Source organism: Bos grunniens, chromosome 12 (assembly GCF_055505025.1).
Source record: "Bos grunniens cultivar Pamir isolate PY7600 chromosome 12, Bosgru_T2T1.0, whole genome shotgun sequence".
Taxonomy (NCBI): domain Eukaryota; kingdom Metazoa; phylum Chordata; class Mammalia; order Artiodactyla; family Bovidae; genus Bos; species Bos grunniens.
The window spans coordinates 12,262,205-12,290,090 of record NC_141176.1 but is presented as its reverse complement, the minus strand read 5'-3'; the positions used below and the strand labels follow the sequence as shown (position 1 = coordinate 12,290,090).

The 27,886-nt window shown below is 39.5% G+C and overlaps 1 protein-coding gene across 3 annotated transcripts in view; it reads left to right on the top strand.

Moving 5' to 3' along the window:
- Nucleotides 1-27,886, top strand: part of VWA8 (von Willebrand factor A domain containing 8) — a 390,356-nt gene that overhangs the window by 83,463 nt on the left and 279,007 nt on the right. For all 3 annotated transcript variants that reach the window (XR_015137814.1, XM_086328813.1, XM_086328812.1), the window contains 2 exons: nucleotides 16,377-16,537; nucleotides 18,621-18,734. Coding sequence is in view for 2 of the 3 variants with exons in the window: in XM_086328813.1 (XP_086184939.1) it covers nucleotides 16,377-16,537; nucleotides 18,621-18,734 (275 nt within the window). In the remaining variant the exon portion in view is untranslated. The remainder of the gene's footprint in view (nucleotides 1-16,376; nucleotides 16,538-18,620; nucleotides 18,735-27,886) is intronic.

The following is a 27,886-nucleotide window of genomic DNA, read 5'->3' as shown; positions in this document are numbered from 1 at the left end:
AGTTTGTCTTTCAGTACGGGTCTGTTTTTCTACTTTCTGGCTTTTTAAAAACCATAGAATGGAGGAGTTACCAAAAATCAGTGGTTGTTTTCAACTAATAGAAGCCCATCTCAAGAGTGTATTATTTTTATAATTGAAACTTTGTAAAACATATCTTAGACTCTCACTCTGATGGAGAAATCATCTAAAAAACGGAGTGTAATGGCACTTATAGTAATTTATATTAAGTTTGCAGCTGGAACTAATTGGATTGTTTATCTGATAGCACATAACTACAAAGTTATATATTGAAAAGTCAAGCTGTTTGCTTAACTTGATAACCTTTTAAACTTATACACTCTAAAAATACAAAGTGTATTATTTTAAAGTTTAACTGTGCAATATATGTTAATAAAGTTTCATCTTACTGTATTTGCATACATTTGCCATTTAAAAGGCCGGAAGTTTTACATTCATTTTTTTAAACAAAAGTATCCAAACATGATATTCAAATCTTTTATAATTTTAAAAGTATGTACTGAACTCCTTATTTAATTGAAACAGTGTACATTTTAAGTAACGAACAACATCTTTTGTGTTGTCTTAACAAATTTAGTTATCGTGAGGTATTTATTAGATTTATAAAAACACTCTAAGAGGCCTTTGGCCATGTGTATAAAAATAAACATTACAGTAAAACCAAATCCATTAGCCGAAGGAAGAAAACAAAAGTAACCAGAGAATCCTACCAAATAAGGAATTTCAGCCTGAAAGGTATTTCATTTACCATCCTTGGTGATCCCAAAACATAGGATCCATAAACTTGAGAGGGAAAGAATTTCAAATTTGAGGATTCTCTGTGGAATAGCTCCAAACTTAAGGACACAGTGTGATGAAGTCCCAGTACTGTTGGTAAGAACAAACTGTTATGCTTGACTGTCTCTATCAGTTAGGACATTTGTTCTAAGTCTACTTTACAGTAATCTTGATTAGGGGTCTTAGGGCAATCTTTAATCTTGATTAGGAGTCTTAGGGCAATCTTTTAAGGGTCCTCAGGATTAAAGATTGCCCTAAGACCCCCAATCAACATTAAAGATTGCCCTAAGATCCCTAATTAAGATTACTGTAAAGTGCATTTAGAACAAATGTCCTAACTGATAGAGACGGTCAAGCATAACAGTTTGTTCTTACCAGCAGTACTGGGACTTCATCAACACTGTCCTTAAGTTTGGAGCTATTTCACAGAGTAAGGAATAAGAGTTTAGAGTAAGGATTTGCTAAAGGTTAGTTAGTAAGAATGGAGAAGGCCATGGCAACCCACTCCAGTGTTCTTGCCTGGAGAATCCCAGGGATGAGGGAGCCTGGTGGGCTACCGTCTATGGGGTCGCACAGAGTCGGACACGACTGAAGCGACGCAGCAGCGGCAGTTAGTAAGAGTAAGGCTTTGCTAAAAGTTAGTAGGATTAATGGGCTTCCCTTGTGGCTCAGCTGGTAAAGAATCTGCCCAAAATGAGGGATACCTGGGTTTGATCCCTGGGTTGGGAAGATCCCCTGGAGGAGGGAAAGGCTACCCACTCCAGTATTCTGGCCTGGAGAAGTCCATGGGTCACAAAAAGTCAGACACAACTGAGCGACTTTTCTTCAGCAGAATTAATAATGAAGTTATATGTTTATATTCTTATGGGAAACATGTCAAGAAAGAAAAGAAAGAAGGATTTTGATTTGATTTTGACAATTACAAATTTCTGTAAGTACCTTTGTTGTTGTTCAGTTGCTAGGTCACGTCCGACTATCTGAGACCCCGTGGACTGCAGCACACAGGTGTTCCCTGTCCTTCACTACCTCCCGGAGTTTGCTCAAACTCATGTCCAATAAGTCAGTGATGATATCTAACCATCTCATCCTCTGCCACTCCCTTCTCCTCCGCCCTCAATCTTTCCCAGCATCAGGGTCTTTTCCAGTGAGTCAGCTTTTCATGTCAGGTGGCCAAAATATTGGACCTTCAGTTTCATCATCAGTCCTTTGATTGAATATTCAGGGTTGATTTCCTTTAGGATTGACTGGTTTGATTTCCTTGTTGTCCAAGAAACTCTCAAGAGTCTTCTCCAGCACCCCAATTTGAAAGCATATGTTTTATAAACATATTTTTATTTTTGGAAACAAAAAGTAAATACATACTTCTCAGCTTTATCATCTAGTTGCCTTTTATGATTCCTAAGTGCTTTGTTTTTCTGTTTCCCCCTTATTGAAAAAACTCCAGTTATTCAGGATCCAACCACTTTCTAAATATATTGAATTTTATTGCTGGTTTGCAAACCAAAGTTATAGAAGCAACAGCTTTCTGAGGTGTTTCAACTAAAACCATTTGGCAGAACAAGAGAGACAGCAAAGAGAAAGGCGGTTTTAACAGACAGAGTTCAACTAGTGCCGCTGGGTGCTGAGCTGAGGCAGCTTGGGATCTGAGCTGATAAAAGCTGGGAAAATCCTGATCTTATAGTCTGTTGACTACTGTTGAGAGATTAACGACCTGAAGATGGGCCTCGGCCAGCCCAGCTCCTGGGATGCTTTGTGTTCATTTCCTGTGGTTCCCTGGAGCTCCCCCAGATTTAGGTAGCTGCTGGCTGCTGCCTCTGTGCTGGTGAGGAGCAGTGCACACCATACCCTCATGTAGTGAGGAAGGTGGACAGGGCTGCCCTGATGCCTTCCACAGCCTGCTTCTTTAATCTTAGCAAACCTTCTTCTGTGCTGCTTCAAGCAGGAGACTCCACATTTATCCTGAGTGATGCTCCCTGAATCTTTTAAGTCTTCCCTAAGTCCTACATAGTGACAGGTGTTTGCAGTATCTCCCGTGGGGGAGCAATTCAGAGACATCAGTTTTAGTTTTGTGAAGATGGTTCCAAAAAGGACACATTAAACCAGTCAAAAGAGTTATTTAGTATTTTAGCCATGAAACACTTTTTAGCTTTGTCCTCATCTACCACGCACCCCACACCCAATTGCCAGTCTAACATCATTTGCTTTTTACAAGATCCACTCTAGCTATGGACATCATCAGTAGCTCTAACCCACCCTCCCTGGACTCGTGTTTAGAATTTGCTGGAAAATGCATTTGGCATATGAAATTTTACTTTATAGAGTTTTTAAGAACCCATCAATTATGTTGTTTGAATGTTAATTGATACTTATTCCTCTCTCACACACACATTAATATTCTACAGTCAAAGCAGATTTCACTTATACAATACAGAATTATCAACTATAGTCACCATGTTTTATATTATATCCTGAGATCCTAATTCATCTTATACCTTAAAGTCTGTACCCTTTTACCAACCTCTTCTTATTTCCCTTGGCTTTCCTGGTGGCTCAGATGGTAAAGAATCCGCCTACAATGCAGAAGACCCAGGTTCAATCCCTGGGTCAGGAAGATCCCCAGGAGTAAGCAAACGGTAAACCACTCCAATATTCTTGCCTGGAGAATTCCAAGGCCAGAGGAGCCTGGCAGGCTACAGTCTATTCAGTCACAAAGAGTCAAACACAACTGAGCAACTTTCGCTCATTCACTCATTCATTCTTATTTTCCTCACCTCTCAGTCCCTGCGGAGAAGGCGATGGCAACCCACTCCAGTACTCTTGCCTGCAAAATCCCATGGACGGAGGAGCCTGGTAGACTACAGTCCATGGAGTTGCTAAGAGTCAGGCACGATTGAGCGACATCACTTTCATTTTCACTTTCATGTGTTGGAGAAGGAAATGGCAACCCACTCCAGTGCTCTTGCCTGGAGAATCCCAGGGACAGGGGAGCCTAGTGGGCTGCCGTCTTATGGTGTTGCACATGTGTCTGTGACTTAGACAGCGACTTAGCAGCAGCAGCAGCAGCAGCAGCTCAGTCCCTGACAACCATTTTCATTTCTATGAGTGTGACTTTTATTTATTTATTTATTTTTAATTTAAGGATAATTGCTTTAGAGTATTGTATTGGTTTCTACCAAACATCAACGTGGGATTCACTTGTAAATGGTACCATAAAGTGTTTGGCTTTGTCTTTCTGACTTACTTCACGTAGGGTAACACCCTCAAGGTCTATCCATGTTGTTGCAGATGGGAAAAATTCCGTCTTTTTTATGGCTGAATAATACTTGTATGTATGTGTGAACCATAATTTCTTATCAGTGTTTTGTCAATGAACACTCTAGGCTATTGTGAATAATGCTGTAATGAACATAGGAGTGCAGATATCTCAATATTCTGTTTTTATTTTCTTTGGATATATAGCCAGAAGTGGGATTGCTAGATCGTATGGTAGCTCTGTTTTTATTTTTTGATGAACCTGCATACTGTTTTCCATAGAGGCTGCAAAAATCTTCATTCCCACCAACAGTGCACAGTGGTTCCCTTCTCTCCACCTCCTCACCAGCATTTGTCATCTCTTCTTGTTGTTTGTTTTGTTTTTGATAATGGCCATTCTTATAGGTATGAGATGATATCTCACTGGGGTTTTGATTTGTATTTCCTTGATGATGAGTAATGATGACACCTTTTCATGTATCTGTTGTCTATTTCTATGTCTTCTCTGGAAAAACATGGGATCAATTCCTCTGCCCATCTTTTAATCAGCTTTTTTTTTATGCTCTTGAGTTATATGAGTTCTTTATTTAGATATTAACCTTTATCAGTTATATGATTTGCAAATATCTTTTTCCATTCAGTAGTTTGCCTTTTCATTGCCTTCATGGTTTCTTTGCTGTGCGGAAACTTTTTCTTTTTAGTCTGATGTTGTCCCACTTGTTTATTTTGGCTTTTATTGCTGTTGCTTTTGGTGTCAAATCCAAAAATTATCACCAAGACCAACGTCAAGGAGCATACCACCTATATTTTCATCTAGGAGTTTTATGGTTTCAAGTCTTAAACATTCAAGTCTTTAATCCATTTTGAAGTAATTTTTATGCCTCGTATAAATAGGGTTCAGTTTCATTCTTTTGCATGTGGCTACTGTGGTGTTGGAGAAGACTCTTGAGAGTCCCTTGGACTGCAGGGAGATCCAACCAGTCCATTCTGAAGGAGATCAGCCCTGGGATTTCTTTGGAAGGAATGATGCTGAAGCTGAAACTCCAGTACTTTGGCCACCTCATGCGAAGAGTTGACTCACTGGAAAGGACTCTGATGCTGGGAGGGATTTGGGGCAAGAGGAGAAGGGGAAGACAGAGGATGAGATGGCTGGATGGCATCACTGACTCGATGGACGTGAATCTGAGTGAACTCCGGGAGTTGTTGATGGACAGGGAGGCCTGGTGTGCTGCAATTCATGGGGTCGCAAAGAGTCAGACATGACTGAGTGACTTCACTTTCACTTTTTGCTTTCATGCATTGGAGAAGGAAATGGCAACCCATTCCAGTGTTCTTGCCTGGAGAATCCCAGGGGTGGGGGAGCCTGGTGGACTGCCATCTATGGGGTCACACAGAGTTGGACATGACTGAAGCGACTTAGCAACAGCAGCAGCAGTCTTAGTTTATGACCCGTCCACCAATGCTTTTCAACCTTAGCTGCCTATTGGAACCACCCAAGAAACTTCAAAAACTTTTCCGTGTCCAGCCCCCACCTTTAGAGAATATGAAGTAATTGGTTTGATGTGGGACTCAGATGTATGCATTTTTACAAAAGTTACTCAGTGCTTCTAACAGGGAGGCAGGATTGAAAGACACTGCCCTACCTGATGTGACCCATGCCTGCATCTCCAGCCACCTCTCTCCAGGCTGGACCCTCTGCTGGTTGTGTTTATATTGGCCTCGCTGACTACTGTCAGTCCCTTAACGCCGTTTAGCTTCTTTCTGCTTCAGAACTTTTGCACAGGACGTTGCCTCACCCTGGAGAACTCTTCCCTTGATCTTCACTTGGCCTTTTATCATTCAAATAGAAACTTGAGTATACTTACTGAAAGCATTTGTGACCCATGGAGCTATTTGCTTATCACATTACCCAACATTTTCTGTGTACTACTGACCAGTATGTGAGATACATATACATACATTTTTTGGTTTTTTTTTTTTGGCATCTCCTCCCTCCCTCTCTCCTTTTTTCTCAGCCTCCGTTCCTTTTCCTTTGTCTGTTTTGTTCTTTCCCCTTCGAATGTAAGATCCATGTTTGTCTTTTTCATTACTGTCTCGTCAACACCTTGACCTGTGGCTTATGTGTACTAGGCAATCAATGTAGGAAGGACTGCATAAGTAAATTTTGAAAAATTTACATTGTTTTTAAAGGGGCAGCTCAAACCTTTGTCAAAGTTTTCTTTACCAATTTCTTATTTGTTTCCATATTTACTTTTTCTTTAAATTCTAAGATTAGAATTTCTTTTGTCATACAGTATTTTTGTATTTATTTATTTTTAATTGAAGAATAATTGCTTTACAATATTCTGTTGATTTCTGCCGTACATCAACATGAATCAGCCACAGGTATATACATGTCCTGGCCCTCCTGAACCCTCCATCTCCCATCCCATTCCACCCCTCAGGTTGTCACATAGCACCAGGCTGAGCTCCATGCACTATACGGCAACTTTTCATTAGCTACCTATGTTACACATGGTAATGTACATATGTCAATCATGTGTGCATGCTAAGTCGCTTCAGTTGTGTCCAACTCTTTGTGACCCTGTGGACTGTAGCCCACCAGGTTCCTCTGTCCATGGGATTCTCCAGGCAAGAATACTAGAGTGGGTTGCCATGCCCTCCTCCAGGGGATCTTCCCCATCAAGGGATTGAACCCACGTCTCTTATGTCTCCTGCATTGGCCGGTGAGTTCTTTACCACTAACACCGCCTGGGAAGCCCATATTTCAGTCATTCAGTTCAGTCAGTTCAGTCACTCAGTTGTGTCCGACTCTTTGTGACCCCATGGACTGAAGCACGCCAGGCCTCCCTGTCCATCACCAACTCCTGGAGCTTACTCAAACTCATGTCCATTGAGTCAGTGATGCCATCCAACCATCTCATCCTCTGCCATCCCCTTCTCCCACCTTCAATCTTTCCCAGCATCAGGGTCTTTTCCAGTGAGTCAGTTCTTTACATCAGGTGGCCAAAGTATTGGAGCTTCAGCTTCAGCATTAGTCCTTCCAAAGAATATTCAGGACTGATTTCCTTTTGGATTGACTGGTTTGATCTCCTTGCAGTCAAAGGGACTCTCAGTCTTCTCCAACACCACAGTTCAAAAGCATCAATTCTTTGGTACTCAGCTTTCTTTATAGTCCAACTCTCGTATCCATTCATGACTACTGGAAAAGGCATAGCTTCGACTAGATGGACCTTTGTTGGCAAAGTAATGTCTGTGCCTTTTAATATGCTGTCTAGGTGGGTCTAACTTTTCTTTGAAGGAGCAAGCATCTTTTAATTTCATGGCTGCAGTCACCATCTGTAGTGATTTTGGAGCCCCCCCCCCCCCAAATAAAATCTCTCACTGTTTCCATCATTTCCCCATCTATTTGCCATGAAGTGATGGGACTGGATGCCATGATCTTTGTTTTCTGAATGTTGAGTTTTAAGCCAACTTTTTCACTCTCTTGTTTTACTTTGATGAAGAGGCTCTTTAGTTCTTCTTTGCTTTCTGCCATAAGGGTGGTGTCATCTGCATATCTGAGGTTGTTGATATTTCTCCCGGCAATCTTGATTCCTGCTTGTGCTTCCTCCAGCCCAGCGTTTCTCATGATGTACTGTGTGTATAAGTTAAATAAGCAGGGTGACAATATACAGCCTTGACATACTCCTTTCCTGATTTGGAACCAGTCTGTTGTTCCATATTCAGTTCTAACTGTTGCTTCTTGACCAGCATACAGATTCCTCAGGAGGCAGATAAGGTGGTCTGGTATTCCCATTACTTTAAGAATTTTCCACAGTTTGTTGTGATCCACACAGTGTGATTGTATGATTTAGTGCTATTATTATACTTTTATTAGTGTCCTGAACTGTTAGCCTAGATTTATTATTAGATTTAAATTTTAAAGTATTAGGATTTTGTTCCTTTGACTGATTCAGATTCAGCTGTTATTTATTAAATACCCACTAGGTGCCAGACATTATCTCGTTTAACTCTGAAGATGTTTTACTCACTCCCCCCATTTATCATAAGTCACAGAATTGGGATAAACACAGCTTTCCTCATACCTTCCCATCCTGTCTGTTGTGCTGCTTTCTAGGTTGGCTGACTAGAAGGAATCCGAGTGCTGTTGAGTGAGGCCAAATGCAATTAACTGCTCCATGGGTCTTTCCTGAATACTGAACAGGTTATTAGCACTTACCACATCTTTGATTTTATACTTTATTTATTACTATTATAAGGCCAATATTATTTAAACTTGAATAGATTGCTACTGTCCCACCTGTCAAACATTTGTGATAAAACGCAGCAAAGTTTGCAGTACCACTTGGATAACATGTGGTTCTTTAGTTTGTGTGTCTTGGGATTTTGCTCCTTAATATCTCTGCGTTTTGCCTTCCTTTTTGGAACTGTCCTTTACCCTCTTTCATATATCTGGTTTTTAGCGTTTTTATTTATTTGTTTGTGGCTTGCTGCACGCAGGTTTTCTCCAGTTGTGGCGAGTGGGGGCTACTCCTCACCGTGGTGCACGGGCTTCTCATTGCAGTGGCTTCCCTTGCTGTGGAGCACGGGTGTAGAGCGCAGGCTCGGTAGTCGGCACACGGGCTCGGTAGTCGGCACACGGACTTAGTTTCTGAGGCATATGGAGTCTTCCTGGAACACACCCACGTCCCTTGCCTTGGCAGGCGGATTGTTAACCACTGGACCACCAGAAAGTCCTTATATACTTAGTTGTCTGTGAACATTTCTGAACAAGCTTTCATTAAGTTGGTTTACTTTTAAAAAATTATTATACTTGGGTTGTTTATGGACAACAGGATCCATTCTGGCTGCCTAAAACTGAGAGCAATTTATTACAGAGTGTTAGGTAGCTTGCAGAATGTCTGGGAGAGAGAGGGTGCAGTGTGTAGATTTCACCCAGTTAGGAATGACAGAGCTGGGAGAACTGGGCCATAACCGTTCTAGAAGAGGGGCTTTCCTTGTGCTGGCTGGCACTTCACTCTCACCAGGAGTTTTTTCAATTCCCAGTTTCGTGTATGGGAGAATGCTTGGTAGAACCTGGGTCATGTACCGAACTCATCTAAGAAGTGATGTTTTTACTTTTCTAGCCTCTGTGCCATAGCAAGGCTAGTAGAAAGGATTTGATTGCGTAAACTCACAAAATCCATATTACATTTTTTGCACCTACTCTGACCTTGATTGTATATTTTATTGTGTGACTTTATTAAGATGTCCCTTTGGTGGGTCACTTGTGAGATACTGGATTTGACTTCTAGTTAGCCCCTAGCAGATGAATTTTGTTCTGCGTTCATAGTATAAATCTTTAACTAGAGTGGATCATCTTGCAGTCGATCCCACTAGTTACAGTAAAGAGCTATAAATGATTCAAAATCAGCTTCTTCCATCAATAGAGTAACTGAAAACAATCATGGCAGTCTTGTGATGCCATCGTTATATCCATAAAGGAAGCATTTATTATACTGGTGACTGGTTAAAAATAGTTCCTTTAAAAGAACCTGAGGGAGAAGCATGAAAGAGTTTATAAATAATTTTACAATATATGTAAAACAAGAGGCCTTTTTGTTTGAGATGAAGCATAAATGACACAGGAATGTTGGCAGCATGCCTTGCATTTTGTTCACTGAGTATGCTTAGACTGTAAATAATGGCTTCATTTCTACTTTGGGACCTAAAAATTATTAATATTATGTGTGTATGCAGTATTTATGCAGTATTCTGACCCTAATTGTTATGGACATAATTAATCCCTTATTGCAAAGTTAATGATTTACATCAGTTAGTTTTGCTGTATTCCTTTATTTCCTTAAATCCCAGATTTTCTTAGTATTTATACTACTGGCAGGATATTTTCTAGTAAGGTAAGTTTTTTCAGATAAGCAAAACTTATTTGAAGTAGACCTAGAAAGACTACAAAATTCCAGCAAATTTCTTATTAAAAAAATAATAACTAATACTACTTACTTCCCCCAGTCAAAAAAAATTAGATGCCAATGGCTTATGTTTTTAATTCAGGAATAAGAAAATAAAGAATAATATTCACCTCTTAACTATAGCTAAAGCAGTTTCATCTCAATCTTTTATATACACGTTTAAAGATATCTTTAAACAACAATAGAGACTGGCTGCTTTAGGGGTCATTTCATGGAGCAGTAACATCGGTAGTTACTAATTCTTGCCAAAGAGGTTGGTTGAGGCAGCATTTGTGGAGGGTAGCCTGAATGGTGTGCGGTGGTGCCTTCCTTATTAGCACTACACCATGTACATGGGTTGATTAATCCAGACTGGCTCTCTCTATGGAATTTCTTTTACTTTAATTTGTTGCTGTATCTGTCGTAATAATATTCTTGGGGACAACCTGGCTCCTTGGCTTATTAATTGTGTGTCCTTGATTGGGTAAAATGAAGGCAATAATTTTACCTATCCTTTAAGATTATAAGGAGGACATGAGTTAATTTATGTGAATTACTTCTTGCCTAGTAAAACCCTCCATAAGTATTAGCTGCTGTAATTATTGTTACTTCTATTTTTAACTCCTTAACACACTATTCTTTATTTTTTTTTATTTTATTTTTAAACTTTACAATATTGTATTGGTTTTGCCAAATATCGAAATGAATCCGCCACAGGTATACCTGTGTTCCCCATCCTGAACCCTCCTCCCTCCTCCCTCCCCATACCATCCCTCTGGGTCGTCCCAGTGCACCAGCCCCAAGCATCCGGTATCGTGCATCGAACCTGGACTGGCGACTCATTCCATATATGATATTATATGTATTTCAATGCCATTCTCCCAAATCATCCCACCCTCTCCCTCTCCCACAGAGTCCAAAAGACTGTTCTATACATCAGTGTCTCTTTTGCTGTCTCGTATACAGGGTTATTGTTACCATCTTTCTAAATTTCATATATATGCGTTAGTATACTGTATTGGTGTTTTTCTTTCTGGCTTACTTCACTCTGTATAACAGGCTCCAGTTTCATCCACCTCATTAGAACTGATTCAAATGTATTCTTGTTAATGGCTGAGTAATACTCCATTGTGTATATGTACCACAGCTTTCTTATCCATTCATCTGCTGATGGGCATCTAGGTTGCTTCCATGTCCTGGCTATTATAAACAGTGCTGCGATGAACACTGGGGTACACGTGTCTCTTTCCTTTCTGGTTTCCTCAGTGTGTATGCCCAGCAGTGGGATGGCTGGGTCATAAGGCAGTTCTATTTCCAGTTTTTTAAGGAATCTCCACACTGTTCTCCATAGTGGCTGTACTAGTTTGCATTCCCACCAACAGTGTAAGAGGGTTCCCTTTTCTCCACACCCTCTCCAGCATTTATTGCTTGTAGACTTATGGATTGCAGCCATTCTGACTGGCGTGAAATGGTACCTCAGTGGTTTTCACACTATTCTTTATATGATAGACCATGAAACAAATTTCTGTTAGTCTCATCATCAAGAACTGTAGTTCTGCTGCTTTTTTGGTGTCACTGCTGTAGAATTAAAGCTTATTAATATATAACTTTTTTTAATGTCAGTGTTTTTGTGTGTTAGAAATTAGATTCACATTTTAGATTCTTCTTATATGTTTTGTGGGTCATCTTTACCTTTCTTGGTTTCACCTTCTCTTGTTTAGGTTTCTTTAACAACTTATTTTAAATTTTATAATGTATTATACATATGTTTGGAAGCCTGCTTGCTTCTGAAACTCTTTGGGGTTCATAAATATGGTAGAAAGGTGTATTTTTTAATCTAGTTGAGGTCATAGTTTGTATATATTTCAATATCATAATTTTGCCATAATCATTGACATTTTCTGCCAGAAAAATTATATATGCTTTATAATATAAAATTTTACTTTCTTATAAAACATTCATATTTAGAGAGGTAGCTGAAATTTCTTTATTCACTAAAAATTTACTATATTCATTTGTTTTTCTGAATGATATTGTACCTTGGAAAACAAATTCTAGTCTTATTCTAGTCACTGATCACACAACCACTTTTTGAAGTTATTTATCAAACTACCTGCCTATATCCAGGTTTCTCAAGGGAATCTCAGAAAAATTAATGCATAGCATTCAGAGGTCCTAAAAGCATTTATAATTGCTTTAGGGTTCAAGTCTACATTCTGGTACATTTTGTGCAGCTATGCTTCTCATTGTAATAGGACATTTTTATTTTTAGTAGAGTTTCTCTATTGCAAGTCACAGGAGCAAAATTCATAATGACACAGAATCTTAAGACATATATAGATGTTTTCCAGGGATCTGAATGAAGGGGTGAGGTGTTTAAGGTTAGACAATAGTGTTCTAAAGGAACTAGTTTTCATGTCCTGTTATTTTTAAATTTTTAAGGAAACACAGAAAGAGGAAATGGTTTGGCCTCTTATGATATCATTAGTGCTATTTTTATTCTCTTAAGTTCAAAGGTTTCAAGAATAAGAAAAATATATGCAAAAATTGGGACATTCATTGTTCTTTGTTTTTATTAGTGTGCTTTCAAAATGCTCATATGGAGTAAGCATATTTCTTTTTAAAATTTTGTTTTTGCACTTGCTTTATGGATATGTATGCAAGCAGAATATGTAAGCTTTATGGATATGTGTGTAAGCAAGAAGAATAAGAAAATGACATATTTTCTAACAATTCCATGTTGCCATATGTTTTAAAATAAATAAAGATATTAAAACAGCTTCATGGTACTAAATCCAAATGCTGTAGACAGAAACACTTGAAAAAGCTGTTACTCTGTTTTAAAAATTAACTTAATATTGAGATCATGTTACTGACCCATTTCAGACTGTTGTGAAAAAATTCTGTTTATTAAACTTGATTAGGTTCAGTTCTGTGAAAATTCGGTTTTACTTTGGTGTGCTTGTACTGTCATACAGTGGAAAATAACTCACAATTGAAAATAATTTCTTATTATAACTAATATTAAGGGAAGTGGGGGCAATTATCTTTTTAAGAAAAAGCTGGAATTCTGTCTTTTCTCTCAATCCTCTCTCTTTTTCTCCAGGATCTTAATTATGAAAACCAACTACTTTTATTAAAGAGAATACTTTCCCCCCTTAGGGTTTTTTTTAATTTCAGTACACAGGTACAGTAGAAATGAAGAACGGCTCCTTTTCTCATAATAGTTTGCGGAGACCTTAGGGGTAAACCTGGACTGAGCTGCTGTGTTCGGAAATGCCAGGTGTTTTCTGTTCTCTGCTCCTCGGAAGAGTGAAGGGAGGGAGACTGTTCTGGTCTGTTGTTGTGGCTGGCAGTAGTAACTTTGAACTCTTGTTGATCTGTTACTGCTTGTTGTGTAGCTGCTGCTGCTGCTCAGTCGCCTCAGTCGTGTCTGACTCTGTGCGACCCCAGAGACAGCAGCCCACCAGGCTCCCCCGTCCCCGGGATTCTCCAGGCAAGAACACTGGAGTGGGTTGCCATTTCCTTCTCCAACGCATGAAAGTGAAAAGTGAAAGTGAAGTCACTCAGTCGTGTCCGACTCTTAGCGACCCCATGGACTGCAGCCCACCAGGCTCCTCCGTCCATGGGATTTTCCAGGCCAGAGTACTGGACTGGGGTGCCATTGCCTTCTCCGTGTTGTGTAGCAGCAAGCCATTAATTTCAGGTTACTTCAGTCAGTAAAAGGCTGACAGCTGCTAAGTTGGAAAAAAGGAGCCCTACGTATTGGTTGTCTTTCTCATGATCTTTATTAGTAAATGTTTACTTGTTTGAATGAGGCACGTATTGTAGACATTGTATGAATTAACAAAATATGAATCATTCATGACTACAAAATGAAGTTGTGCTGTTTTGTATCTTTCACAAAACAGTGATTAAGGATGTGGTTGGTGTGAGAGTAAGGAATTTTCTCTGTCAAAATTAAAAAAAAATAAAAAATGTTACCAGTTGCTCACCTCAGTTCCACTGGAGTCTGAACCTCTAATGCCACAGTCACATTCCTCATCTCCTCTTCCTGGGCCCACGCAAGAGACTCAGGAGTTGGGTCAGCATACCCTCGGTTTTCAGTATGAAGCTGGGATTTTTCACAGTTAATCCCCAACCATTTCTTTAACTTCCTTTAGGCATTTCTGTAGGCAATAAGCGGCCTTCTCTGGGGCTTCCCAGGTGGCTCTAGTGGTGAAGAACCTGCCTGCCAGAGCAGGGGATGTTAAGAGAAGCAGGTTTGGTCCCTGGGTGGTGAACAGCCCCTGGAGGAGGGCATGGCAACCCACTCCAGTATTCTTGCCTGGAGAGTCCCATGGACAGAGGAGCCTGGTGGGCTACAGTCCACGGGGTCACAAGAGTCAGACAGACTGAAGTGACTGAGCATGCATGCACACAGAAGTATTCAGAGAGGAGGTAACGTGAAGAAGGTATCCCACCTTTTAATTTATATTCTTTTGTTATACATTTTATATGTTGTGCTGTACTTAGTCTCTCAATCGTGTCTGACTCTTTGGAAAGGAAATGGTTCTCTTTTGCTGCTTCTTCCCATATCTAGAATCACACTATTACAGTCATTGGTTTTATAGAACTATATATTTGACTGATCATATCAAGGCACCTAATGTCATTAATTTTTATCTGAGGCTTAGTCACACATTTGGCCATGCAAGAAGCAATAATCTTATAGAGTGTAAGAAATATAGCTAGTAACATGAATGCGGTCATTACATTAATTAAGCCAAGAACTTCTATTAGGTGTAGCCCAGTATCTCCTTAGTCTGTTTTGCACCAATCACTGTCTTTAAGGAAAATTATATCTTGGCTTTGTACCTAAAGTTGTACCTAAAGACACCAGAGATGTCTGTACATACAAGGTGAGTAGTGGGTCATTGGAACCCCTTTCAGGATTTAGAAAGGAATGCTGTCTTCTGAGAAGTTACGTGGATGGTCCCAGAAGAAGGAAAATTGATCTTTATGATTGAATAGGCCTTTCTGCCATGAGGGAAGTCTGGTTAATGCATAAAGTGGTTGCAAAAATGCACACTAGAGGAGAGGGAGGAGAGCCAAATAGGAAGAGAACGTTTATGTTTAAATTTTTCTTTTCTTGCCTAAAAAATGTGAATTTTTATTTTATCAGCTTGAATATTATTGTTTTTCAAGTGTTGTTGATTCATTATAAGCTAATGTATACTAAGTCAGTACTTTTTTGATAATGAGGAAATTGATGGTCGAGGCATTTCAATCTTGATTTCAATACAGATTTTTTGCTGTCATGAATATAAACAAATTCATTCATTTTCTGTCATCTTGAAACTAGAGTTGGGTATCAAAGAATTTACAGAAGCTTTTAAATTTTTGGCTAAGATTGACTGTAAATGTTTAGCTTTGTTTGATGTAAGTGACACAGAATTTATCTGAAGCCAATAACAGAAAGGGCTCCCGTGGTGGCTCAGATGGTAAAGAATCAGCCAGCAATGCAGGAGACCTGGATTCAGTCCCTGAGTTGGAAAGATCCCCTGGAGAAGGGAATGGCCACTTCAGTATTCTTGCCTGGAGAATCCCTTGGACAGAGGAGCCTGGAGGGCTACAATCCATGGGGTCACAAAGAGTCAGACACGACTGTGCACACTCCATAACAGAAAAGAAACTGTTACCTTCAGTGTTAACACATGTGAGGAGAAGATGTTCATATTGTCACACCCCAATCATTTTATAGTAGGTGGATATCTTATGCCCGCACTGTTGTTGCTGAAACACTAGCACCGTGTTTTCTTGTAAGCGCTGTGCTATTGCCTGTCAGGTCCTGTTCCTCATCTGGTGACTCTTCTCAGTTTCCTCCATTTTCAAGTCTCTTTAAATGTGAGTCGCTGAGGTGATTCCTAGCACGGCTTTTCAGGAAAACTCAACTGCCAAAAAACGCACATTATTAATAAAGCATCTCCTCCTAATGAGTTTCTGTGGCCTCTAATTCTTAAAAAGGAAGTCATACATTTTGGCCCTTTCACAAGTAAAGCTGATTGAGTAAAATTCCATTGAAGTTCTCTAGAAGTTAACTGCCATCATCTGCGTAGGTACCAAGTAAACATTTCAGAAGAAGAAGAAAATTCTAAATAAAAAAGAGGAAAAAAAGCCCTCACTATATTATGTGGGTGAGTAATAGGAAAAAAGTTCAGATAACCAAGAAAAGATTCTGAATATCTTTCTCTTTGATGGATTGGAGAAGATGACTTCCCAGTTGTTGTATGGAATATTACGTTCAGATAGAGGTAACTCTAAGGCTAAATAAGCTATTGTCCATGTCTTAAAAATTAATTCTGTATTTTCTCTGGTGGGTGTTGGGACGGGTTTCAGGATATGACAGCACGTGATCTGCTACAGCAGAGGTACACGCTTCCCAATGGAGACACTGCCTGGCGGTCCTCGCCCCTTGTAAACGCTGCTCTGGAAGGAAAGCTGGTTCTCCTGGATGGCATTCACAGAGTCAATGCCGGGACGCTTGCTGTGTTACAGAGGTCGGTTATGAGTCACAGAAAGCTTTCTCAATCTTCTAATTTAAACTGGATTATATAATTCTCAAGGAATTTCTAATTCTATATCCAAGTATAACAGCAGATGTGTTTATTGTTGTAAACACAGTAGAGTAGAACTTCGAGTAATGAACATTTTGGGAAAAGCCAGCGCCATAGCAAAATTCTCTGTGTAGGAGCGGAAAAAGGCAAATTTTTCAGTAGTAGTTTTGAGACTTTATATATATGTTGATTGATCTATGCAATAAGTCACAATTGAAGTTTCTATAGTATGTCAGAGTCAAAGCTTCACTGTTTACAAACTCCTTTTTCAGTCCTAGACCTACGTTATTGGTTGATACATTCTTGGAATTTGTTTTTGAGAGAGAAAATATAGTTCCTTATGTAAAATGTATAATGGCTCTTTGATTATATTTTATATAGGTTGAAGTTCACTTTGTGTTTACAGACTTCAACATTTGTGTCAACCGTGTTTCTTATTTCAGCTTAGGTAGGGCAAATATCCACCCATTCATAGTTAACTTCTCTTTTATGTTAAGACTTCATGTGTAACTTTCACGGAAAATAGTCCCATCTTGTGTCACTTTGGGAGATTAATGATACTATTTTTGTTTGTTTGTTTGTTACATCTTGATTCTATCACTTGTTTTGAACTTTTAACTCTAAATTTTAACTTGTTGGGAAATTTCAAATAAGTGGAATAATCCAGTTCCTGAACTGAGTAGTCAGTTTTTTTGTCCTTGATGAGATGCAGGTACCAAGTACAATTAAAGATTCTAAAAACACTGTTAATCCTGATTCAGCTTGAGAACGTTTAAAAGTCATAACCACAACCTTCCAGTGATTTATCATAAACATTCCATGTATTTACAGTTTTTCCCTCTTCTAAACAGACAAATGCAAACACAAATGAAATAGTGCCTGCTGCCTCCTTTTATTAGCTCTTTCTTGCCCATGTGGCCAAGTAGTAGTAACAGCAGCAGCAGCTACCATTGAGTTCTTAATCTGTGCGAGGCCTTGTGCTAAGCCAGGGTTTCTCAGAGTCTCAGCGGTGGAATCTCCTTATGGGAGTGAGGCTTAGAAATGACTGATGCCTGGTCTCCACCTCCTCAAATTCTGATGTAATTGATCCAGGGTGAGTCCTGAACATTGGTATTTTTAACCTGCTCCCAGTAGATTCTAATGTGCAGCTAAGATTGAGAACAGCTATGTTCAGCACCTGCCTTACATTAGCTATGTAATTTTCACAGCAATACTGTGAGGTTGGTGTTACTGCCCTAGTTTTATACAAGATAAAATTTTAGGCAGGTGGGTCAGTTCTCCCCTCCCCAGGCATTCAGCGGATAAGGTCCGGGGCTGGGGCTCGCATCCACACCTGGGTGGCTCTACTGCCCGTGCTGCTGAGCTCTGCAGTGTGCAGTCTCCCCTCTCCTCAGTGTTCACTGGGCAGAAGTCTGTGGGGCAGTTGCACAGTGGACATCAGGAAACCTTAGTGGCTGCTGTAGAATCTAGAACAGCACTCTGTAAGCTCTGCAGCATCTGGAAGACAATGCTATTTGTGCCGTGGACGGCTAGGTTCCATCATAGTTGGTATCTGGAATATCACTAGTTATTTCCTTGTAAAGATTTTAGATATTCTAAATCCTGTAATTGCAAAGATAGAACTATTTTGATAATACTATGTCTTAAAGTATTACCTTAGATTCAAGGGAGTATGTGCCAATTGCCTCGTTCATTAATATCTACCTTGTGGTTATGCTGAATCACTCATTCAGCTGTTGCTTTTCATTTCCCTCCTCCTTCCCCTTTCCAGCTCCTTCTCTTCCTCTTTGTCCTCCCTGTTCACATCTAGTAACCGTGACTACTGCCCTCCAGTACAGAAACCAACTGTTTTTGCCAAGTATAATGGTACTAGCTAACTTAAAATATCAAAAAGTGCATTTAACAAAACAGACTCAATTGTCAGTAATAATAGAAATGGCTAAAATATTAACTGACTGACTATACCTCTAATAGCTTCAACATTTAAACTGACTCATTTGTTTCCTGGCCTTCTCCTGTCCATTAGGCTGATCCATGATCGGGAGCTAAGCCTCTATGATGGCTCCAGGCTGCTGAGAGAAGACAGGTACTTGCGCTTGAAGGAGGAGCTGCAAATGTCTGATGAGCAGCTGCAGCAGAGGTAACGGGGTATACTACTCTTACTCTTATTGTCAAGTGCACGTCTTTAAAAATTATTCTTCTAAACCTAGGCTCAAACCAAGATCACTTTGAATGGCTTACTAATTTGGTGTCCTAGACAAGATCTTATTTGCACACTTTTTAAGGCTTGAGTTTGCTCTCCAAGATGTACTCTGAAGGGCTTCCCTGGTGGCTCAGACAGTAAAGAATCTGCCTACAATGCAGGAGGACCCAGGTTTGATCCCTGGGTCAGGAAGATCCCCTGGAGAAGGAAATGGCAACCTACTCCAGTATTCTTGCCTGGAGAATCCCATGTGCAGAGGAGCCTGGCGGGGGGCCACGAAGAGTTGGACACGACTTAGCAACTAACACATGTACTCTGTACTTTCAGCCTACTTTTATGGAAGTGTTTAAACATCTTATAAGAGCATTAGCTTTGAGAAGATAATCCCTCTTCTGTTGTCCGAGCAGTTCAATTTTGGCCCCAAATTTTGTATCATTTAGGAAAAAACAAAAAGGGTCTCACGCTTAACTGTGCCTACCCGCCAAGAAAGTGATCAGTTACTTCTGGGGTTTGTCATCTGATGCAGGAGTGCCCTTTGTGTCTTATTTAAACATTTCTTCCAGAACTGTGGCCACCAAATTCAATGTATCGGATCCTGGATCAGAAGATCAAATGAAAATAGCTATGAAAGACATTTTGGGACAATTGAGAAAGTTTACATGTTATTGAATTAATGTCAGTTTTCTTAGGTTTCATAATGGTATTGTGTTTATGAAGGTGTTAGCCTAAAACAAATACACCTCCAGTTGTTTCTCCAACAAAAATGGGTTTATTTAAGGGGTCTCTAACCATGGGGAGCTACATGCAAGTCCTTATGCAGCAAGAAGAGGAGGAAGGACTCATCTAAAAGGGAAAAAGAAAGTCGGAAGAGCTATAACGAACAGAGAGTGCATTGGTGGAGTTGAGGGTTGGAAGTGTGGTGCTTTTCATTCTATTCCTGGCAGCCTAACCATCTCTCATTGGCTGAGCTCTTGCCAGGCAAGCAAAGGAAGGTTTTCTTCTTCCTGTTGACCCTGCTATTGTCTGTCACAGGGCATGAGAGCTCCTCCTTCTGGCTTCCTGACTTCTTAATTGAGTTTTCTGTTTATTGTTTTACAAAGGAGAACATTTCTATTCCTAGGAGCCATATTCTGAAATATCTAAGGGATAACATAAAAAGATGCCTTCAAGTTACTTCCAAACGTTTCAGGGTAAAGAAGATGTGATGAATGGATTCAAATGTACCACATAGAAACAAAGAGCAAGGGAGAGCAAGAACACAAAGTGGTGAAGTCTTAACAGTTGGTGAAATGTAGGTGAAGGATATTTGGGTGTTCACATTCTATTCTTTCAAATTTCCTATGGGTTTGAAAATTCTTTTAAATTTACTTTTTAATTGGAGGAAAATTGCTTTACAATGTTGTGTTGGTTTCTGCTGTACAACAATGTCAATCAGCCATGAAGAAGTGAAGTGAAGTCGCTCAGTCGTGCCCGACTCTTTGCATCCGCATGGACTGTATAGCCTACCACGCTCCTCCACTCGAGATTTTCCAGGCAAGAGTACTGGAGTGGGTTGCCATTCCCTTCTCCAGGGGATCTTCCCAACCCAGGGATTGAACCCGGGTCTTCCGCATTGTAGGCTGATGCTTTACCATGTGAGCCACCAGGGAAGTCTGAGTCAGCCATAATGTTACACATATGCCCTCTCTTTTGAGCCTCCCTCCCACTCAAGCCTCATCCCACCCATCTAGGTCATCACAGAGCACCAGACTGGGCTCCCTATATTACACAGCAGCTTCTCACCAGCTATCTATTTTACACATGCGAGAGTATATGTATTGATGCTACTTTCTCCATTCATCACATTCTCTCCTTGTCCCACCGATTCGCTTCTGCATCTGCATCTCCATTCCTTCCCTGCAAATAGGTTCATCAATACCATTTTTCTAAATTTCATGTATGTGTGTTAATACACGATATTTATTTCTCTCTTTGTGACTTCAATCTGTGTAATAGGCTCTAGGTTCATCCACCTCACTAGAACTGGCTCAAATTTGCTCTTTTTTATAGCTGAGTAATATTCCACTGTATGTATGTACCACATCTTCTTTATCCATTCATCTGTAGATGGACATCTAGGGTTGTTTCCATGTCTTGGCTGTTGTAAATAGTGCTGCAGTCAACGTTGGGGTGCATGTGTCTTTTAGAATTGTGGCTTTCTCAGGGTATGTGCCCAGTCGTGGGGTTGCTGGGTCATATGGTAGATTTATTCCCAGTTTTTAAAGGAATCTTCATGCCGTTCTCCGTAACGGCTGTATCAGTGTACATTCTCAGCAACAGTGTAGAGGGTTTTCTTTTGTCCACATCCTTACCAGCACTTATTGTTTGTAGATGAGATTGGCTGTCCCTGCTGATCGTGAGGGGCAGCCTGCTCCCCGCTATACCCAGGGTTCATGCCTAGCTCCCTAAAATCTTCAAATTAAGAAGTTTCGAAGAAAATATTTCTTTCAGCTGCATACTATGCTTTCCTTTAGAAGAGATCTAGCAATTATAAGTAATTTTCTGCCTCATTACATTTCCATGGATATCTTCACGTAATTAGAGATTATTATTAGTACTTTGGGGAATTCCCAGTCACTTAATTGAATCTTACTTGATTGAAGCCACTCCTTCCCCTAAAGGACTTGCTGCCATATTTAAAACAATGAAATCCAGCAAATGCTAATTATGTGTGTTTCTTATTGTGTTTATGTTTTATCCTTGGAATTTTTTCGTAGAGAGAAAATATTTAATCTTATTATCTCTGTAAAAATTTGCTTGATTACACGGCTATTGCCTATCCTCAGATTCTTCTAGCCAGTAAGTAGTTTGGTTGAGTGTTGAGGGAGGCAACTTATAAAGAGCCCTCTCATATATCATACCTTGGGATTATGACATTAAACGACTGTACCTTATTTGCATGTGACTCACCTATCAGGGAGCACTTGCATTTTCAGGGAGACGAATCAGAGCAGCTGGGCAACAGCTCCCAGCAGGGCTGCCCATTGGTTTCCCTCAGGACTCGAAGGGCATTGTCTGCTCACCAAACATCCAGGAAACGGCAGCCCTTTTCTGTGGAAGGAGCCCAAGTTCTCCTCATGGTCACAAGCAGTTTTACAAATGAACACACTCTCAGGAACGAAGTGGCCCCAGGCTTCACATTCAGGATTTGACTCGGACTGATTGGTAGTGCTTCTTTCCCAAAGCGTCCTGTCTTCATCACCCTTGATTTTCATCATTCCCGTGAATGAAACCAGGCTCAGTTCTGTCTCCAGAAGTCACTCTGAAACCGGTGGAGACAGATCATAGTGCTGCTTATTTCCTTCACTTATTTAAAAAAAATTTTTTTTTTAATTATTGTTAAATATGCATAAAACTTGAGCCAGACAGTTTTTCAAATACCGGTCCTCTGTTATGTGTCCTGGGACACTTTCCTGTTGCCTATTTCTCAGAGATGACCACTTTCAACTCTGAGCTGTTTCTTTTGATATTTACTTCCATGTCACTAAATAATATACTTTTATTGACATTTCTGGATTTATTTTTCAGTGTTGGGCACTGCCCATTGATTTCCTACTATGGAAAATTATAGTTTATATTTCTTCCACCATCCCCCTTCCCACTACACATGCATACTTCCTATCTCCCATTCTTCCTAAATATTAGGTAATAATTTTGTTTACAATGTCATTCAGTGTTTGCATTATTATAATGGCGCAAGAACTGTACACTGCTGAGTCATTCAGTAGACTACAGTTATGTTTCTCTTTTTACGTATGTTCTGTTTTTCCTAAAGTTAGTAATTGCCTACATATGAAGAGCAGCAAATATATAAATAAAAAATTAAAATGCAGCTTTTAAATATTACAATAAAGATCTCTACATAATGCTGTGGGAACACAGTAAAGAAGTTACCTTCTTCTCTTTTTTTCTTGTTCCGTTCAGTTCAGTCGCTCAGTCATGTCTGACTCTTTGCGACACCATGGACTGCAGGATGCCAGGCTTCCCTGTCCATCACCAACCCCCGGAGCTTACTCAAACTCATGTCCATTGAGTTGGTGATGACATCCAACCATCTCATTCTCTGTCGTCCCCTTCTCCTCCCGCCTTCAATCTTCCACAGCATCAGGGTCTTTTCAAATGAGTCAGTTCTTCACATTAAGTGGCCAAAGTATTGGAGTTTCGGCTTCAGCATCAGTCCTTCCAATGAATATTCAGGACTGATTTCCTTTAGGATTGACTGGTTGGATCTCTTTTACCTCACAGAAACTTATTAGTGAAGGCGAGTTTCTTTAAAAAGTTGGCACATATACGTTTATACTTTATTTGCACCAAAAAAATAAGTTTTCCAATTTGGCTTGACTTTTTATTTTTAAGACAACTAGTAAGTATCCAGTTATATACAAATATTTGTGTGTGTGTATGTGTATTAATTGAAATATAGTTGATTTGTAATATTATTTTCAGGTTACAACGTAGTGATTCAGTGTTTCTATAGATTATACAATGTATCTTTGTAGCTTACTTTATACATAGCAGTTTGTACATTTTCATCTTCTGTTTCTGTCTTGCTCCTCTCCACTTCTCTCACGGCTGGTAACTACTAGTTTGTTCCCTGTGTCTGTTGTATTCACTTGTTCTCTTGTTTTGTTTGTTTGTTTTAATTCCACAAGTGAAAACATACAGCATTTGTCTTTGTCTAACTTATTGCACCTAGCATAATATTCTCTAGATTCATTCACATTGCTGCAAATGACAGTATTTCATTCTTTTTACACAGAATAATATTCCAGTATATATGTGCCACATCTTCTGTATCCATTCATCTGTTGATGAGCACTTGGGTTGTTTCCATATTGTGTCTACTGTAATTAATGTTGCTGTGAACATTGAGGTCCATGTATCTTTTCAAATCAGTGTTTTCATTTTCTTGGATTATACACTTAGGAGTAGAATTGCTGGATCATATGGTAGTTCCATTTTAGTTTGCTTTTTTTTTTTTGAGGAGCCTCCATATGGTTTTCCATAGAGGCAACCCCAATTTACATTCCACCAACAGTGTGCTAGGGTTCCCTCTTCTCCACATCCTCACCAACATTTGTTGTTTGTGCTCTTTTTGGTGATAGGCAGTCAGACAGGTGTGAGACGGTATGGCACTGTAGTTCTGATTTCCATTTCTCTAATGATTAGCCATGTTGAGCATTCTTTTCAGGTACCTTTTGGCCATCTGTAAAACTTGTTTAGAAAAATACTTATTCACAACTTCTGCCACTTTTCAGTCAGGTTGTTTGGTTTGGCTTGGTTTTGGTATTAAGCTGTATGAACTGTTTGTGTATTGTGGATATTAATCCCTAATCAGACATATCATTTGCAAATACCTTCTCCCATTCCATAGGTGGCCTTTTTGTTTTGTTAGTGTTTGCTCTGGGTTGTCATAAATGGCCTTTATTATGTTGAGATGTGTCTCCTCTATACCAATTTTGATGAGTTTTTTTTTATCATACATGGATGTTGAATTTTGTCAAATGCTTTTTCTGCATCTATTAAGATGATCATGTGATTTCTAACCTTATTTTTCTTGATGTGATATATCACATTGATTGATTTGTGGATATTTAATCATCCTTGCATCCCTGAAATAAATCCTGCTTGATAATGGTATATAATCCTGTTTATATATTGTTGAATTTGGTTTGTTATTATTTTGTCAAAAAAATTTGCATCTATATTCACATTATTCTGTATTGAATTTGGTTTGTTATTATTTTGTCAATAATTTTTGCATTTATTTTAGCATCTAATATTCTTTTTTGTACTGTCTTAGTTTGGTTTTGGTATAAGGGTGATGATGGCCTTGTAGAACACATTTGAGTTCCCTTATCTTTAATTTTTTGGGGTAGTTAGAAAAGAATAGTTATTAGCCCTTCTTTATATGTTTGATAGAATTTCCCTGTGAAGCCATCCGATCCTATACTTGCTTGGGAGTGTTTTGAATACTAATTCAGTTTCACTACTAGTGATCAGTCTGTTCAGATTGTCTATTTCTTCCTGATTCAGTCTGGGAATTTATCCAGTTTATCCATTTATTCTCATTATCTAATCTGTTGGCATGTAACTGTTCATAGTACTCTCTTATGTTTTTTTAACCTCTGCGATATTGGTTGTAACTTCTCTTTCATTACTTATTTGGCTTATTCGGGTCCTCTTTTTTTTTTCCCCTCAGATGAGTCTGACTAAAGGCTTATCCGTTTTGTTTATCATTAAGGGAAAAAAAAGACCGCTCTCAGTTTCATTGATCTTTTCAATTAGTTTTTGGTGTCTACTTTTTCTGTCTCTGATTTTTTTTTCCTTTCCTTCTACTGACTTCAGGCTTTTGTTCTTTTTCTAATTCTGTTAGATGGTAACTTAGGTTTGAGAATTTTCCTGTTTCTTGGGGTAGGTTTGTATTGCTATGAACTTCCCTCTTAGAACTGCTTTTGCTGCCTCATATAGATGTTGGAAAGCTGTTTTTATTATCAGTTTGTCTTGAGATATTGTCTGGTTTCGTCTTCCGTTCATTGATCCATGGGGTTTTTTAGCAGCATGTTGGTTAGTGTCCACGTGTTTGTGTTTTCCCATTTCTTTTTTCAGTTAGTTAGTTTATGGCTGCAGTGGGCCTTTGTCGCTGCGGGTGGACTTTCCCCAGTCGCAGTGAGCAGGGCCTGCCCTCTGGTTGGCAGTGCAGAGACTTCTCATTGAGGTGGCTTCTCTTGTGGAGTGCAGGCTTAGTCGCCCCGTGGCAGGTGCAGTCTTCCCAGCCCAGGGGTGGAACCCGTGTCCCCTGCATTGGCAGGCAGATTCTTACCCACTCGCACTTCCCTGCGCCTCCAGGGAAGGCCCTGTTTCTCTTCATATAATTGATTCTAGTTTCATACTCTTGTGGTTGGAAAAAGCGCTTGATATAATGTCTATGCTCTTAGATTTGTAGAGGCACTTTGCCTGTTGTCTGTATCTCCTCTCAGCACATTCAGGCACATCAGGAACCCTGTCAGTTTCATCTTCTGTCCGTTTCCTCCTCCTCCCGTGGCGTGTTCTGACTAGCCCTGATTTGGACGTGTTGCTCTCCATACGCACAGCGTACACATCACCCCTCTCCACTCACGCTCCTGTTTCCGCTGGTGTCTCTTCTGTATATATCATCAGTTAGGTGTTGAGCCTCCTGAGCTGAACTTCTCTTTCTTTCTCTTACATTCTATCAATTTATCAGGATTTTATTAACTTTTCAGAGGCGAGTTGTCTCAAAATGAATTCTCCTCTCCATCCAAAGTATTTCTGCCAGCTGACAGCCTGGTTCCTTTCCTTATCAGTGTTCCTCCTTTTTTTTAACCGGAGAAACACACTATTTTCTTAGAATAAATATGTTGTCCTTTAGGGTTATAGTAGATTAGATTCTTCCTTTCAGCCACTTGACTGTATCTGTCCAGGATGTTTTCATTTGGTTGAGTGTGGGCAGCTCCACCGAAAGGAAATAGCATAGCATGAAAAGTGGGAAATTTGTGTCCTGTGAGAAAATTAATTTGTTTCATGAGTGGTTCTTGTAAGTAATGTGACCCGTTGTCATGTTACTTGACAAATAGCTTGAGTTGAGCCTGTGTTCTGTCCGTGTCTAATATGTCACTCTTGGCATTAGCATCTGAACTATAAATTAGAAACTCAGGCTCAAATCTTCTATTCTTTCATTCCATACCTAAGCATGGAACTGAAGTGCAGCAAAGTGATTATTATTTCTCTTCATCTTTAAATAAACTCAGCTATTACTACTTTGTTTCCTTGTGGGGCATTTGAGATAGAGAAAATGATCAAAGGTAGAGTGAAAGGAAGTCAGATTTAGGCTACTTTGCTTCTAGACCCAGTTTGGTAAATTTAGATACATTTTGGCTTTCAGACAGGAACAATTTTCATATTTGTGTTCTGCAGGAATCCTTCAGTTACAAGTAACAGCAACAAAAGAACAACCTTAAATTGTCACAAAAAGGAGTTTGGTGTTCAAAGGAAAGGGAGAGGGTGCACTTGGGTCTTAGGAAAAAACTGGAATCGAGGACTGTAATGTAGTCCGGACCCTCTAATGCCCTATACTTCATCCTTTGTTTCAAATGTCACAGTATCTGATACATAGTAGAACACTTGGTAAATGTTTTGGAATCACGAATAAATCTTAACCCAGAACAACTTCTAGAAAACTCAAGGTAAAGTGATTCTATTCATCCAGTTTTCGATAACTTTCTGAGCTAGCAATGTTTCCTTTTATGAACCTACTAATTAAGACTACTTTGCTCTTAATGACAAGTCTGATAACATAGAGCCTCATAATTATCAGCTACTAGCAGGGAGCTACCAAGCCTTTCAACTTCATCGTATGAAACCCAGTTTCAGTACAATTATATTCGACTCCTCTGCTGACCTTCTTTGTGTTCTAATTTCACCATATACCTCAATCGTTTCTGTAGTGCTCTGCAGGTATTCTTTGCAGCTAATGACATAGCTAAAGTTCCTTTAGAAATAGCTAAATAAATGCTAGAGCCTTCCCTTCTAGTGCAGGACACCTGGAATCCTGTGGACATTGGGGTTAGAAATAACGTGATGGCCGTGCTCACCAGACACCATGCCAGCATTTCCTACAGGAAGTAAGGACCAAAATAGAACTATTTCCTTTGATGAGAAAAATTTCTTTGGGGAAAGGAGGAGTACAAATACTACAGGCTTCTAAATGTGTCCCTTCCTGCTGCTGGTCAGAGCCTAGATGAGGGTGGGTGAGAACCTCTGTGAATTACCAATAGTTTATTTTACCAAAAATAGGCTTCTGGTTATCCCAGGAAAGCAATAAAGATTAGAGGCCTAGTCTCAGTTGTAATTATACATGCTCTAATGTTTTTGTATTTTTATTGAATATTTTTTTATTGATTATGGTTAAACATTGAAGAGAGTTGATAATCTTCCAGTTTCTATTAATTACTTATGGACTGTAAGTGGACATTGGGCACAATCCTCAATCTGTTAGATTTTACTCTTACTCACGTTTGAAGGTAGTTAGG